Below are 15,403 nucleotides of genomic sequence, written 5' to 3' on the forward strand. Positions count from 1 at the left end.
ACAAGTTAAGTTAGATATAATATCATTTCATTTATCCTATAACTGAACACTTTTCATAGATTTCGAGGATATACAAAAAAATTTGCTAAAAATTTGCTGAATTTTAATTCTCCAAGTGACAAAAAACATTTACATAATCAGTTATATATCATAAATTAATGCAAAGCATTATACACTAGATTCTTAGTTACAATGAACACACAAAACAATATTTTATTCACAAAACTAAAATTGACGTTTATACGATTTTCACTTGTGAGCAACTTTTGGGCAGTCTCTCAAAAGATTCCAGCAGTAGTCTGCCATCATGTGCTCATCCCATTTGCCTTGATACCTCTCTTAAATTGTTTTGATGTCTTGATGGGATCTCTCTCCCTGCTCCTCACTGTAATCACCAAGATTACCAGGAAATCTGTCGAGGTGGCTAAACAAGAAATGAACTTTAATGCGCATATTTGCCCCTAGTTTTCCGTATGCAGTAAGCATCTTACGGACCAATTGCTTGTAATTGTTAGCTTTGTGATTTCCCAAAAAGTTTGTCACTACATCTGTGAAGGACACCCAAGCATTTAACTCAACCGTGTTCATATGATTAGTGAAGTCAGAATCCCTCATGAGCGTTCGAATCTGAGGTCCATCGAAGATGCCACCTTTAGCTTTTTCGATGGAAAGACCTGGAAATTGCCTGCATATGTACTTGAAGCAATCGCCATCCTTGTTCAACGTCTTAACAAACTGCTTCATGAGCCCTAGTTTTATGTCCAGTGTAGGAAAAATGATTCTATCCCTGGGTACCAAAGGCTCATTGATGACATTGGCTGTGCCGACTTCGAGACTTTCTCGTTCTGGCCAGTTCTCCCTTCTCCAGTGCTGGATTCTTGCTCTGCTATCCCACAAACAAAGAAAGCAGGGATACTTTGTGTACTCACTTTGCTGACCAAGCAGAAAATTCACCATTTTCAAGTCCACACAGATCAGCCATTTATGAGTGCTGTAATTCAGCTTTTCTAGAACAAATTTGATAGCATCATACTCTTCATTCATCTTGGTAGAATGGCCAATTGGTACAGGAGCAAACTTATTGCCATTGTGCAAAAGTACAATTTTTAGACTTGCTTTCGAGCTATCTATGAAGAGACGCCAATCTGCTGGGTCATATGATGAGATCCCCATGCAGTTAAGACGTGCAGAAACGTCATTACAAAAGACCAGGTCGTCTTCTTTAGAAAAGAAACGAAGCAAGCTGCCTTTCCTTGTCCTATAGTATGTTACTTTTGTGCCAGAATCAAGAATGTTTTTCTCTTGGAGTCGTGATGCCAGAACTTCAGACTGCTCCTTCGACAAACAAAGGTCTCGCACTAGGTCATTAAGTTCAGATTGATTGAAAAGTTGAGGGCCATTTGAGGGTTCTTCATAGTCACTACAGCTATCATCACTTGATATTGAAAGATCAGCTGGAATCTTTTCGGTTTCATCGATCTCAGGCAAACTGGTGAAAACAGGCACAGGTAGATCCTCAGAGTGCGCAACAGGACGGATAGCAGAATCCAGGCTCGGATACTGCCAATTTGCTTTCTTGTGCTTGTTAAACCCCGTCATGTCATTGAGACAGTAGAAGCAGTCATCAAAATGATTGATGGGCTCTCTCCACGCCATTGGTACAGCAAACTTCAACTTCAGCTTACCGTTGGTCCAACCGCGGAGACTTTCTACACAGGTTTTACACACCATATGTGGGGCCCAAGACTTGTCTTGGTCACCAAGTATCATATCGAATTATGCTTTGTACGCCCTCTTGACAAAGTCTGTAATATTCCTCTTTGGTTGTGCCATCATATACTGCCCACAGATGTAACAAAAGACATCCGGTTCATATCTGCAACATATTCTAGAAGAACTCATTTTCTCTCTGGAACTCATTTTCAACTGTGGAATTAAAAAGAAAATTCTTAATTACTGTTTAATTTATACTGCAACTATATTTATGGAACATGTTATTAAGTAATTACAGTATATAATTATATAAAAAGTTTCCCTATATAAATAATTATATAAAAATTCTCCCTAGAAATACTTCAATATATACATGATAATTATAATGATTCAATAATATCAGAAAATTATTATTTACTGCTTCTATATTGAAGTATTTCAGGGAGAATTATAGCAGTTTAGGCTTATTTGGGGCTTTCAGTATCTTCTAAACTAGAGCCAATCTGGCAAAACCAATATTATATTCGTAATCAGCGACCTTCTAAACTCCAGAAAACACTCCTAGATGGTCTGCCAAAGAAAAAAAATAAAAATTTGTTGACCAGTGATTTTTTATAAAACATTCATCGCTTATCAGGGCCCAAAGGCCACTCAAGGATAAGGGTTAAGTGTTATGTAGATGATGAGATAACATGATCAGTAATGGTGGATCATTTAAAAGGATCCCTTAGCAGGAACTTATTCAAATTAGCTTGAAGATGACCACGTTATAGTCAGCTGGGAAGCAACCACATGATATTGTGTTCCACATACGGATAGTTCTAGGAAAGAAACTCTGCTTATGGAATTTTTGTTTAGTTTTAGACACGGCAGAAACCTGTTCACATTATATTGAAGATGACCACGTTATAGTTAGCTGGGAAGCAACCACATGATATTGTGTTCCACATACAGATAGCTCTAGGAAAGAATTTTGTTAATCTATCATATTTTTATTTATTTATTTTTTATTTATTTATTCATTTTTTTTATTTTATTTATGTATTTTTTTTTTAGAAGTATGTGGACCAAAATAAAATTTTAAAAAAATGATCTGGACATGTTTTATACGGTTCTACTCATTAGCTTTGATTTTAGTGGAACTGGTTCTCCAAAACCTCATTCGTTTAATCATTTTCTGAACAAAAAGAAAAACCACCACACTATTTTCACACATCGTTACTTTTTAATTTTTGCTGAACATTTTTACGTTTTCACTAAGCTCTGCAGGCCGGATTAAAGTCTTTGGCAGACCGGATCTGGCCTGCAGGCTGTAGTTTGGAGACCCCCTGTCTTATGTTATGATTGAAGTAAAATGAAGCAGAAATTACTCCCTTATTCCTTTTTTTGTCAACCAGTCATGTTTTTATTTGCATACGAATAAACAAATTTCATAAACACCATGACTTCCTAATAGTATTCAGACAAAAATAAAATTTGGCTTGGGATATCTGAGGGTGCTTATTCTATATATGGTCCTTTTAATCTGTATAGATTTATTTTTATTTTAATGAAATTATTGGATTTGTAAATTTATTCTATCAAGTATTTAAAAAGGATTCAAACTCGTGAAAAACTACTCTGCCTATTCCTTTTTTTTTTTTAGTTTTGAATATCTGGGGGAGGAGTGCTTATTCTATATATAGTTCTTTTAATCTGTGTAGATTCATTTCTATTTTTATCGAGATGTGTTTGTAAATTGGTGTTTATTATAGAGCAGAAGATGCAGTAATCTGCATAAGACATTTGTTTTTATGCTTTACTTTTGTTTAACATTTGTCGTCCCCCAAGTTTAATACTTCATTGTAATACAGTTTTCTATTCCAGTAGCTTCTTTCCAAGGACTGTAAGGTTGGGGAACCCTCTTTTTGCTGTTTTCCTTCTACCTACAGCCTTGATCTTTTCAAGACTAAGGTCAATAGGCATCTCCTGTCTTTGCAATAATCATCTTTCATTCATATTAGCTCCTTACGTCAAGTGGCTTCATGCCTTGGTTCAAGCAATTTAAAAAAAAAAAAAAAAATTACATCATCCACTTGCATCTCTATAAATGTGTCTTTTTCAGAGTTCAATTTTTTTTTCAGATTTTTTTCTTTTTCAGAGTTCAATTTTTTTTTCAGATTTTTTTCTTTTTCAGAGTTCAATTTTTTTTTTCAAATTTTTTTCTTTTTCAGAGTTCAATTTTGTTTTTCAAATTTTTTTTCTTTTTCAGAGTTCAATTTTTTTTTTTCAAAGTTCAATTTTTTTTCTTTTTTCTTTTTCAAAGTTCAATTTTTTTTTTTTTTCAAAGTTCAATTTTTTTTTCTTTTTCAGAGTTCAATAGAAAACACCATTTTGCAAAATCAAATGTCTCATGTGTTGGACGGATCTTTGAAATTAAGGAATGAAGTCAGGCAATTTATTTTTCATCCTCCGAAAGAATTATCCTTTGGTACAGGTGAGAAATATTCCATATTTTTGCTGTTCTTTTATTTCTTTGTTGTGAATAAAAAAAAAAAAAGTCTCTTACTGCCACAATGAACTAGTCCAACATAGTGTATATGTGTTTATCTATGGGATAAAAGGGAATGTAAGTATGTCCGTCCTACTTCAATAATGACATATGCCAACAATCTAGAGTTGGTGAATGTTTGGCATCCAATAGGATGCCCCATCCCCAGCTTGAACAAATTGATAAAAAAACTGAAAAAAAGTAAGAAACCATGCTGGTGGACAGCTACTATACAATGTGAAACAATGGAGCGTGTAAATATCTCCACTAGTTTATCTATAAAATGTTGAAAATCGAATGCAGCAGCAAGTCCTGGGAACATATATCAGAAAGAACAGTTGGAAATAAGTCATTCACCATCCACAATGACTATGCAATTTATACAGCTACCTAGAAAACGGAGCTATTAAACCTGACATGGTGGTATGGGATAAGGAGAAAGAAGCAACCTTAGTAGAAGTTAGTGTCCCCAGTGATGCTGGGTTAAACAGAGCTGATAGGGAAAAGATAATGAAATATCAAGGTTTTATGTACGACATGAAAAGAAACTGGAATCTTGGGAAGATTTCCATCATTCCAGCACTTATAGGAGCAACTGGACTCATGAAAAAGAATTTCCAAAACTACCTAGCAAATATACCCTGTGAGCCAAGTGCAAGAGATTCAAACATTTGCACTCAAAGTGACGGTCAGAATCTTAAAAAGCTCTCTCGGTTGGAATATATAAGATAGCGGGTGAATGTTTGGTAATCCAATAGGATGCTCCAACCACAGCTTTAAAAAATTGATAAGAAAAATTGAAAAAATCTGATATGAAAATTGATTCTTTCAACATGGCTGGACTAGCGAAGATGGGTTGTCCTAATAAAGACCTTAAGTTATGGGATGACCAATTTCTCAAGTTGAGGTGTCTGACCTAATGTTCTGGATGTGGTCTGGCTCTACGTTTCATATCCACCTAATCATTGCCCTCTCATTTCTCTGGATTCGGGCAAGTGAGGCGATGGTCAAACACTGCCATACAACATCATGCATCTTACGCAGCCATAATAGACCTCTGCTAATAATTGGGATGACTTGATTGCTCAGTGATTTATAAATATTTATCTCTGTATGAAATTATTTATACATACAGGATTCGCTTCTAAACTAATTAACTGATCATTACGAATTTTGCAACACAGGAGTTGTAATCTGTGCTATATTTTGTTTTAAATATAAAAAGGTCCTCATGTAGTTGTTGTCTCCCTGTTTCTACTTTCATTTTTTTTTTCTCACTCATATGCCTCTATTCCGAATTCGTAGCAGTGGGTCGACATCACTGGATATGTTTTTTCTTTTCATGTTTTATTAAGGCTTTATTTTTGCTGTCCAGTCTTGGGTTTCTGCGAGTGTTAATATAACCCTTGCTTCTTTCAACATGCTTAAACCAACAAAGACGGTTTGCTCTTATTAGGACATTAAGTTTTAGGATGGCCAATTTCTATAGTTGAGGTATTTAACCTAATCTGGTCTGACTTTACATTTTTTTTTTTTTTTTTTACATAGGGGTCACCATTTATCAAGGCCCGGAGGCCACTCGAGTATAAGGATTACTAAGTAGTCAATGGATAATATAGTAATCGTTAGTAGTGGAAATTTGGTAAATTGGATTACTTAAGGGGACGGTTCATCAAGAATTTGTTTACGTTGGACTTGAAGACAACCAAATTGTAGTTTTTATAATTCACCTAATCATTGCCCTGTCATTTCTCTGGAGTTGGGTAAGTGAAGACCCAACACTCACTGCCATAAAACCCGATGCTTCTCAAGAAAAGTAGTGTATGAGTCCTCTTGCTTCTTTCAATATGGCTGGACCAGCAAAGATGGTTTGTCCTTATAGGGACATTAAATTTTGGGATGGTAAATTTCTCAAGTAGAGATATCTGACCTAATGTTTTAGATGTGGTCCGACTTTCTGACTTTACATTTCATATCCACCTAATCATTGTCCAGTCATTTTTATGGAGTTGAGCAAATGAAGACCTTCGACAGCTAAATATTTTCATTTACTAGCCGAATATAAAAGTTACTGGCCTAACCCACATGATTTTTGGAATATGGCATCTTCGTTCCATAACAAGTATGTACATTATAAAGATTTTTCTGTACTTTTTTTAAATAAGTGTAACCCTAAATATGCACCAAATTTTATGTTGAGACTTGAACACTTCAATTTCTTCAGATGTTTTTTAAAAAAACCTTCATTAAAAGAAAAGAAAATACTTTGTTCTATTAAACTTTTATTGTTTACATAATTTGACTTTGTTCGTTTTATTTAAACAAAAAAAAAAAGGTTGAAAAGACGTTTTCATTCAGTAATAAGCTTTGGAAGATTGTCTATGAAAAAAAAAACACACAATCGCCAAAAGATAAGCATTTTATTATTTCTAGTTTCCACTTGAAAAAAATTACTTGCAAATGTGACTGTTTCATCCGCAATGTAAAAAACCCAGCCATACAACATCATGTTTATCGCTATCATAAACCTTATCTCTATGATGGCTTAGGATGTTGGGATTGGAAGAAGTTCTCTGATTCTGGTGGTCAAACTTAGTTTAAAGCCATTTCCAATACTTAGCAGATATCCCAGAATCTACCACCTCCAGGGTGTCCTCACTTATTTCAACTTCTGTGTAAGGGCAGCTCTCAATTGGGCATGCTAATCCTAGATATGTTTTACATCTGAAATCTGGATCTGATTGTGGGAATTGACACTGCTTACGGTCTGGTCTGATGGTGTTTTTCCATGTCTTTTTAGGGTATCCATCTTTCTTTTTGCTGTCCATATATGTGACTAGACAAATGTCAATTGAAATAGCAGAAATAAACAAACAACACAAATAACAAAAGGTAAAATCATTAAATGTTGAATAAAGTTTAATCAACAACTTTCACCCGGATACAACTTTTGCTATAATGGAAGAATTTGATACAGGAATCTGAAATCAATATACTTTCATTTTTTTTTTTTTTTTAATCAACGTTTGTTTCCTTATAGTTTTTTTTATATATAAAAATATGCAATTCATGTTCATATGTACGTTATCACTTTTCACACATCTATATAAATAAAACAGATGTATGTGTGTGTCTGTTTGAAAATATTTAACAGATAAACTCTTAAACTGCTGGTCACATAACATTGAAATTAACAGGAAATAGTAATTATACACCAAGAATGGTTTTATAACGAGTAAAATCTTTGTTTGGATGGATAAATAATGCATACAGAAATATGTCAGCAAGTTGAGATACAAAATGTTTATTTCAGCTTGCCGACATATTTCTATTACTTTTGTGCATACGCAAATTCAATCCTAGCTTGAAGTGGTTTAATTTTAAATCTTTCTTATCTATCTGCCAATAGCTCAAATGGTAGGAAATAAGGCTCAAGTGCGAAATGTTTTGGTTTCAATTCTAGCTGATGGTATCCAAGTTATTTTTTTTTTTTTAAACTTTTGAAATCAGTACTATATATTAGGTACAATATAATATTCAATAAAGAATTGGCTCTGTATTAATAAATATGAAATCTGCATGAATTGAAGTATGTTTAAGCATATTTTACGATTGGACAAACCTCCCTCTGCAAATCTATCTATATATATAAAAGTGAGAATGTGTGCGCGTGTGTGTGAGGACACTTCTCAACCTCAATAAATTTTTAATCTAAGAACTTGAAATTTGGTATATTCAGATGTATTGAAAACTTTTTAATCGGTTTTCATCCAGAATAAAGGGCTGCTAAGGGGTAAAAATTAGCCAATTGGTACGTGGAGGCCATCAGATTTTTATCTATTTGTCAACTGTTTCACGTTTGCTTGCACATGCACGGTCAAGAAATATGACAGCTTATTTCTGTTAAGAATAAAAAAATTTTTGAAAACATTTTGTAAATGTTGTGTCGAGCTGGCATGATGGTCATCGAGCTTAACTCACTGTCTTTAGGTTTTGGTTTCGATCTCAGCTCGAATATTTTTTTTTATTTTTTTTACTTACAAGAAATGAACTGCTTAGAAAAAAAAACATAATACTTGCATACATGGTGAGCATTGCCAGGGCCGCTGCGAGGAAGGTGGGCTCTCTCTACTGTGCTAGAAAACTTCTAACACCCGAAAGTATCCTGTACCTCTACAAGGCCACTATTCGCCCATGTATGGAGTATTGCTGTCATATTTGGGCTGGTGCATCGGCTACTAGTCTCTCGCTCCTTGACAGGGTTCAAAAGAGAGTCGCAAATCTGATAGGCCCTAAACTGGCATCTAAGCTTCAGCCTCTGTCCCATCGTCGAAATGTTGCATCCCTCTGCCTGTTCTACAAGTATTATAATGGTGAATGCTCTGATGAACTGCAAGCACTTGTGCCCCCACGACGTAAACACCCTCGAGAGACCCGACAGGCTGCAAAATCCCACCCCCACACTGTAGAGATCCCTAGATGTAAAAGATCTTTCTACTCCAGTAGTTTCTTCCCCAGAACTGCTAGACTTTGGAATTCCATTCCAGGTCACTGCTTCCCCAACTGTACTGACATGTATAAGTTCAAGTGCAACGTGAACCAACATCTTGCTGCCCAAATCCCTACATAGTACCCCAGTAGATGTTTCCCCTGATAGTAGCCCCCTACACCAAAGTGGCAATGTGCCTTGTTTGGGGTGAAAATGTAATTAAAAAAAAAAAAAAAAAACATGCTTCAGTTTCTGCATTAATTAAAATATAATATTTATGCGTATTTTATGACCGGGCAACACTGGGTGCATCTTCTAGTATTCCATAAAAATGAGATCATCTAATCAGCGCAAAGATGGTGATTGGTAATTTATCGAGTGATTTTAAGGCAAAGAATTAAGGCTTTACTTATTTTCAAATCAATTGTTCCAAAAGCAAATTATGTCACCCATCATCTAAAATAATGCAGACATTATTTCAAAAGGAATATTATAATTAGTGATGGGACGATTCCAATATTTTTTCTGATTCCGACACAATTACCGATTCTTTATAAATCTCTAATTATTTAACTATAAGCTTGTTATTTTCCCGATCTTTGTAAAAAAAAAACACATGTTCATTATGCAGATATTTTCCTAAACGTCAAAATACACTTGTGGCGAGTGATCTATCGATTTTAGCTTTACTGATATTATGAAATCAATAAATGTTTATTATTTTATCATCATTACCAACAATGGAAGATTTTGCTTTAAACAAAATCAAATAAAAAAGACAAAAAAGAATCGTTTTGTCATCGGAAATTAGGCATCAATTTTTCCAATTCCAATACCCTCAAATGTTCCGATTTTTCCGATTCCGATTAATAGTCCCAACACTAATTATAATGAAGAGTTTTACAGATTGATGTAGAAAACACTGAAATTTCCATGGGTTTCACTAGTATCTATTTTTATACTAAAGCTGAGCTAATCAACATTTGTTTCCTTAGAACATTTTTTCTATCTATATATAAATATGCGTCTCATGTTTATACATGTGTCATCACTAGGCGTCCCTGCTAATCTCTCTATATATCTATGAGAGTGAAAATGTGTGTGTGAGAGGACACTTCTCAATTTATATACTCAACGAATTTTTGATCTACTTGAAATTTGGTACATAGGGTATTCAGACATGTGAAAAACATGTTTTAATCAGTTTTTATCTGGAAAAAAGGGCTGCTAAGGGGTCAAAATTGAAAAATTAGCACTTGGAGGTTCATCAAATTTTTACCTGTTTGTCAACTGTTTCACGACTGTGCATGCACAAATCGTTCACATGAAAGCTTCCTTATGTTAACAACTAAATTAGGTAGGTTTGGAAACACTTTTTAAAGATTGTAGCAAGCTGGCCTAAAGGTTATCATACTTGACTCACTATCTTTAAGTTTTGGTTTCGATCTCAGCTTGAGTATTTTTTTTTTTACTTACAGGAAGTGAACTGTTTAGAAAAAACAACACTTGCATGCACATGTTGCAGTTTCTTTCCATTTTTTTATTTTTTTTTATTTTATTTTATTTTATTTTTTTTTATTTATTTATTTTTTTTTTTTTTAATTTTTTTTTTATTTATTTTTTTTTTTTTATTTATTTATTTTTTTTTTTATTTATTTATTATCTTTTTTTTTAATTTTTATTTTTTATTTTTTATTTATTTATTTTTTTTTTTTTTACTATATTTGGTACAATATAATAATCAGTATAGCATTGACTCTAATAATGATAAATGCGAAATCTGCATAAATTAAGAATAATTTAAGCATATTTTATGACTGGGCTATGCCGGGCAGCCTACTAGTATTTAATAAAAATGAGATCGTCCGATCAACAAAGATGATGCTTGGTGATTAACCTACCAATGCTAAGGTAAATAATTCCAACTTTACTCATTTTCAAATTAATTGTTCCAAAATTAAATGGCACCACCTGTCATGATCCTGGATATGACCTTAAACTATATCCGATAGTGAGGCTCCAGCTTGCAGGCTTTGGGGAGTGTGGAGCCACCCTTTAGTTGCCATTGCTCCCAGGTCCATTCTGACCCGGAGTAGTAGTACCTGTTAGGGTCCCAACTATGGGTTAAATAAAAACCAACTTGAAAAAAAATGTATCTTCTATTAAAAAATTTTTCTTCAAATTAACTGGATTCGGCATTAAATAACCTGAAAAGGGTTGATATGCCGTAAAACAACCAACCAACCACCTGTCATCTAAAACAATGCAGATATTTATTTCAAAAGATGAAGAGTAAATTTTAGAGATTGATGTAGAAAATACTGTGGAATTTTCATGATGATATCTGTAATATTAAACTTAAGTTAATCAACGTTTATTTCCCTAAGACTTTTTTCCTATCCATATAAAAGTACACAATTCATATTCGTACATATGTTATCACTTTTTACACACATTTAAATAAAAAATGAGATTGCCCGATCAACAAAGATGGGTCAAAGGTGTTTTCGTCGATGAGTTTGACCACATTTTTAATATACAGCCGAATCCACTGTTAAAAATTTCCCCCACTCTTTATCTGTGCCTAAATCAAAACATGGATTCCATGAACAAAGCTTATTTCTTAGAACTGCACGCCTGTGGAACTCTATTCGGTCTACCTGCTTCCCACCAGACTACAACTTGGATGTGTTCAAGTCCAACGTTAACAAATTCCTAATGAACCACCCCCTTAAGTAAACACTTCATCAAATCTCCACACTAACGTAATGTACTTGCAATAACCCTTATCCCTGAGTGGCTTCTGGGCCTTGATAAGTGGTGACCACTGTGTAAAAAAAAAAAAATACAGTAGAACCCCAGGATACGGCATTAAAAATTAGTAACAAAATACAGTACAGTATACAATACACAGGCATATAATCAAATAACATAATAAATAACACCGTAAGGTGGGGTGCATACCATAACCAAGGGCTGGAAAAACATTGTATTCCACATTGTAACCTGAAAAATAATGTATCCTAGGGTCACCATATCCTGGGGTTCTACTGTACTTATAAAAATAACATTCCTATTTATTTATTTTTGTTTCCAGAATTTGGTAGGCTGACATCGAAAGAAAAAAAGAAGAAAAAATTTGAGATATTTCAGCCTCTTCTGAAAGCATCGGATGATTTAAGGAAAAGTCTTTCTTCAGTCAACATTCAAATTATGGTAAATCTTTTATTTTCTATTTTTGTTGATTTTTTTTTTTTTTGTAACTTTTTTTTATAAATTTTTTTTATAAATTTTTTTTATACTTATGTTTGGTGCTTTTTTGGAGGGGGGGATTTGCTAAAAAAAATAAGAGTAAATACTAGTATGGCTAATTCATGTTGACACACAAATTCTTGGCAGATCACCGAAGTTAAGCAATGTTGAGCCTGGTCAGTACTAAAATGGATGACCATTTGGGAATTCCAAGTGCTGTACGTGCTCTCCACTTATCTCGGTATTATTTAGTCATTTAGCACTTCACCTTGCTACTGGACTTAAGCAGTGGTGATTCAGGAGAGCTGTGGCTGGAGATTGCACAACCCTTGCCTCACAATTACTCGTGCAGCTACTCTAGCAGGGGATATCCATTGTCTATTGAGACTGAATGGAGGCATCAGATACCAGACATACATGTGACACTCAAATAACTGTTCTAACATTTGTCAACATCCAATGATGTGGGTATCTCTTCTCTACTATCATATAAAAAGAACTGTGTTTGTATGTGAGTTCGTTCCCTATGTACTCCAAAATGGCTCAGCCGATTTTTATGAAATTTCACACAAATGTACTTTATATATCTGGCAGTGTTCTTAGATAGGTTTTGTATCCGAATGTCTTCAATAAGTATCGATAATCAAAAAAAATCCACTTAAAGAAGGAACAGGCGATTTTGACCAAAGTTAACACCTTATACAGCCTTACATCACAAGTGCATTTTAGAAGTTGTATTATCACATAAACAGAAAGGCCAGGCATATAAAATCAACAATAGGTTCTTTGATATGACAGAAGTGAGTTTAAAAAACGTCTGAACCATGATACTTGACTTTTGTATTTTAAACACTAAGTGAAGCCATTATTTACAGATAATTTTATAAAATCAACAGTAGATTCTCTACAGTGCAATATAGAATACAATGTATTGCGAATTAAGTCACTGCAGATTCAATCACATTTTTAAATAATTCAGTCATTATGACTGAATAGAAAATTGCTCTCTGATATTTTCAATGAATTTTGGATACGTTTTCCAAATATAACCTAACATTTAAATAATGACATTTTGTCATAAGTGTTTTCCTAAATAGATAACTAGCAGGCCCTATGGAAATTCTATGGAATGATAAATGTATAAATATGTTTTTATGAAGCTTAGATTTTTCTGAATAGCTAAAAAAATTAGTTTGGGGGGGACAGAAAAAAAACAAAAACATGCAGCAACTATACAAGTTTATTAACATTTCTATGAAAAAAGTGTCCATAGTATTTTAAACATAGAACTGACCCAATTTGAATTAATAACTACTAATAAATACTCAGAAAGTAATTATTGTGCTACATAGTTCAATACAATAATAAAATCACATTTTAAGAGGCAATCTTCAATTTACTCCTTCAGTCTAACACCTTTTAGCAGACAATGTTCTCTTCCCCCCCCCCCCACTCCTGTTCCTTTTGAATGTTCTCTTTTTTACATAACGTTTTGTTGACTTTCTTCGGTGAAGCACCACTGCACATTAAAATTACAAGTTCCTTTCTCATACCATTATTTATAATGATATTTAACAATGAGGCTACATCAAAGGGAGTTCACTCTCATATTCTTGTCCAGGGATGCCAGTTTGACTTTTTAAGTCAAATGTTGCTAATTACGCTTTTTTAAAAGCAGTTTGGCCTTCCAAAATTGTATTTGATCTTTTTCAAAGCATAACATATGAACTAGCTAATAGAGAAAAAGCAGAATATTATATAGATATTTAGAATTTCCAAATATCTATATAAAACAATGACTTCTAGGATCTTTACTGAGAAAATAAATTCAAATTGTTTTTTCAACTCCACAAAAATGTCTACAGCCCAGAGTCAGAATTTATTCCATCTAACACTTATTGTTGGCAAGATTTTTATCTTGAAGTACTATTATTTTAGCTCCTTTCATTAAGTGGCTTCATGCCTTGTCTGGAGAGATTTTCATAAAAAAAATCAATCAATCAATCAATCAATGTTAAAAAAACTTACATAGAAATTAATGTCTCATATCTGTTTCTCTATATTTTAAAAGTGTATTTAAATAAAAGTATATTTAAATTTTTTCTCAACATCATTATATCAAGTTTACTTGAAAAGGAGTAAAATAATTTAACATAGATATAATTCTCATGATAGAAGAAACTGTATCCACGGAGATGAAAAATAAGATGTTGCAGATTCTCATCTAAAGAAAATTTGTTCAAATTGAATGTTTACATTTTTAAACTGTCACATGACTCAAATTAACCAATTAAATGATGATCTGAAGGCAATCATTCAAAGATAGATAAACAAAAATCGTCTGCCAAAATATTTCAAACAAAATTCAGTAAAAATTTGAAGCCATTAAAAATGACTTTTACAAAAATTTGATTTGTACTGAGTGTTTTAATTTCAAATAAAAAAAAAATTCTGAAAATAAATATACTTTTATTGTAAAAACAAAAGAACTTTATTTGTTTTTCATACATTCTGTTATACTTTTTAAAAATATTTTTCTTATCTTTGCTAACATTTTTTTTTTTTTTTTTCTCTTTTATAGGATTATGAAAGCGGATCTTCGTGGAAGATTATTTCTCATAAAAATAAATAAACAAGACAATACCTATGAGGAATTTTTTCTTGTTTTTATTTTTGTTTTTTTCATTTGCAACCATGTGTTTTGTGTTTCTTTCCAAACAGGCAGTTATGATTTTGTATGTTGCATTATAACAAGGTGAGCGGAAGAAACATAAAAATATGGCAATTATTAAGTAACAGTTAGATTTGCGTATGCACACACACACACACGTTAATTTCAGTGCCATGTGACCAGTGTCCAGCAGTTCAGAGGAAGAAACTATTAGAGTAGAAGGCCTTCTTACATCTAGGGATCACTACTGTGTAGGGGTGGGATTTTGCTGATTATCGGGTTTGTCAAGGGTATTGTTAAATATTGATGGACACACACACACACACATATTTTATTTATATAGATTTCACTTAAATTTCAATCAAAATGAGTCATTTTAATTGAATGCGGTCACCAGTTTTTCGGGAATGTGACCCGACCCGCACCATTTTTGGGGAGTTTACTTCTGGTTGTTTTGTAATGGGAGAAGTATTTCTGGAATGAGCTAGATTCAGAGAAATATTTTTAGTGAAAAAGATCTGCAGGCTTTATAATCAAATGTGAGAAAAATGAGAGACATTGTCATACGGTAAACAAAACAAAATGAGTCCATCAGGCATATATTCACAAAAGAGATATTTTATATATGTTTAAAATAGAAGTTTACAACAATAGGAAAAACAGAATGGTCATGAATATTTTTTAAATTTTTGTAAAAACAAGAGGAATTCATTATCTGAGACATTGAAGAAGTATGAATCGATTAATT

The 15,403-nt window shown here is 33.2% G+C and overlaps 1 protein-coding gene across 3 annotated transcripts in view; it reads left to right on the plus strand.

Moving 5' to 3' along the window:
* Nucleotides 1-14,638, plus strand: part of LOC145259119 (putative cysteine--tRNA ligase, mitochondrial) — a 64,096-nt gene extending 49,458 nt beyond the window's left edge. For all 3 annotated transcript variants that reach the window (XM_080116789.1, XM_080116791.1, XM_080116790.1), the window contains 3 exons: nucleotides 4,066-4,189; nucleotides 11,830-11,948; nucleotides 14,566-14,638. In XM_080116789.1, coding sequence (XP_079972915.1) covers nucleotides 4,066-4,189; nucleotides 11,830-11,948; nucleotides 14,566-14,616 — 294 coding nt within the window. In that variant the 3' untranslated portion in view covers nucleotides 14,617-14,638. The remainder of the gene's footprint in view (nucleotides 1-4,065; nucleotides 4,190-11,829; nucleotides 11,949-14,565) is intronic.
* The last annotated feature ends 765 nt before the right edge of the window (nucleotides 14,639-15,403 follow it).

This window comes from Euprymna scolopes, chromosome 34, assembly GCF_053919585.1.
Source record: "Euprymna scolopes isolate OS-2025 chromosome 34, ASM5391958v1, whole genome shotgun sequence".
Lineage (NCBI taxonomy): Eukaryota > Metazoa > Mollusca > Cephalopoda > Sepiida > Sepiolidae > Euprymna > Euprymna scolopes.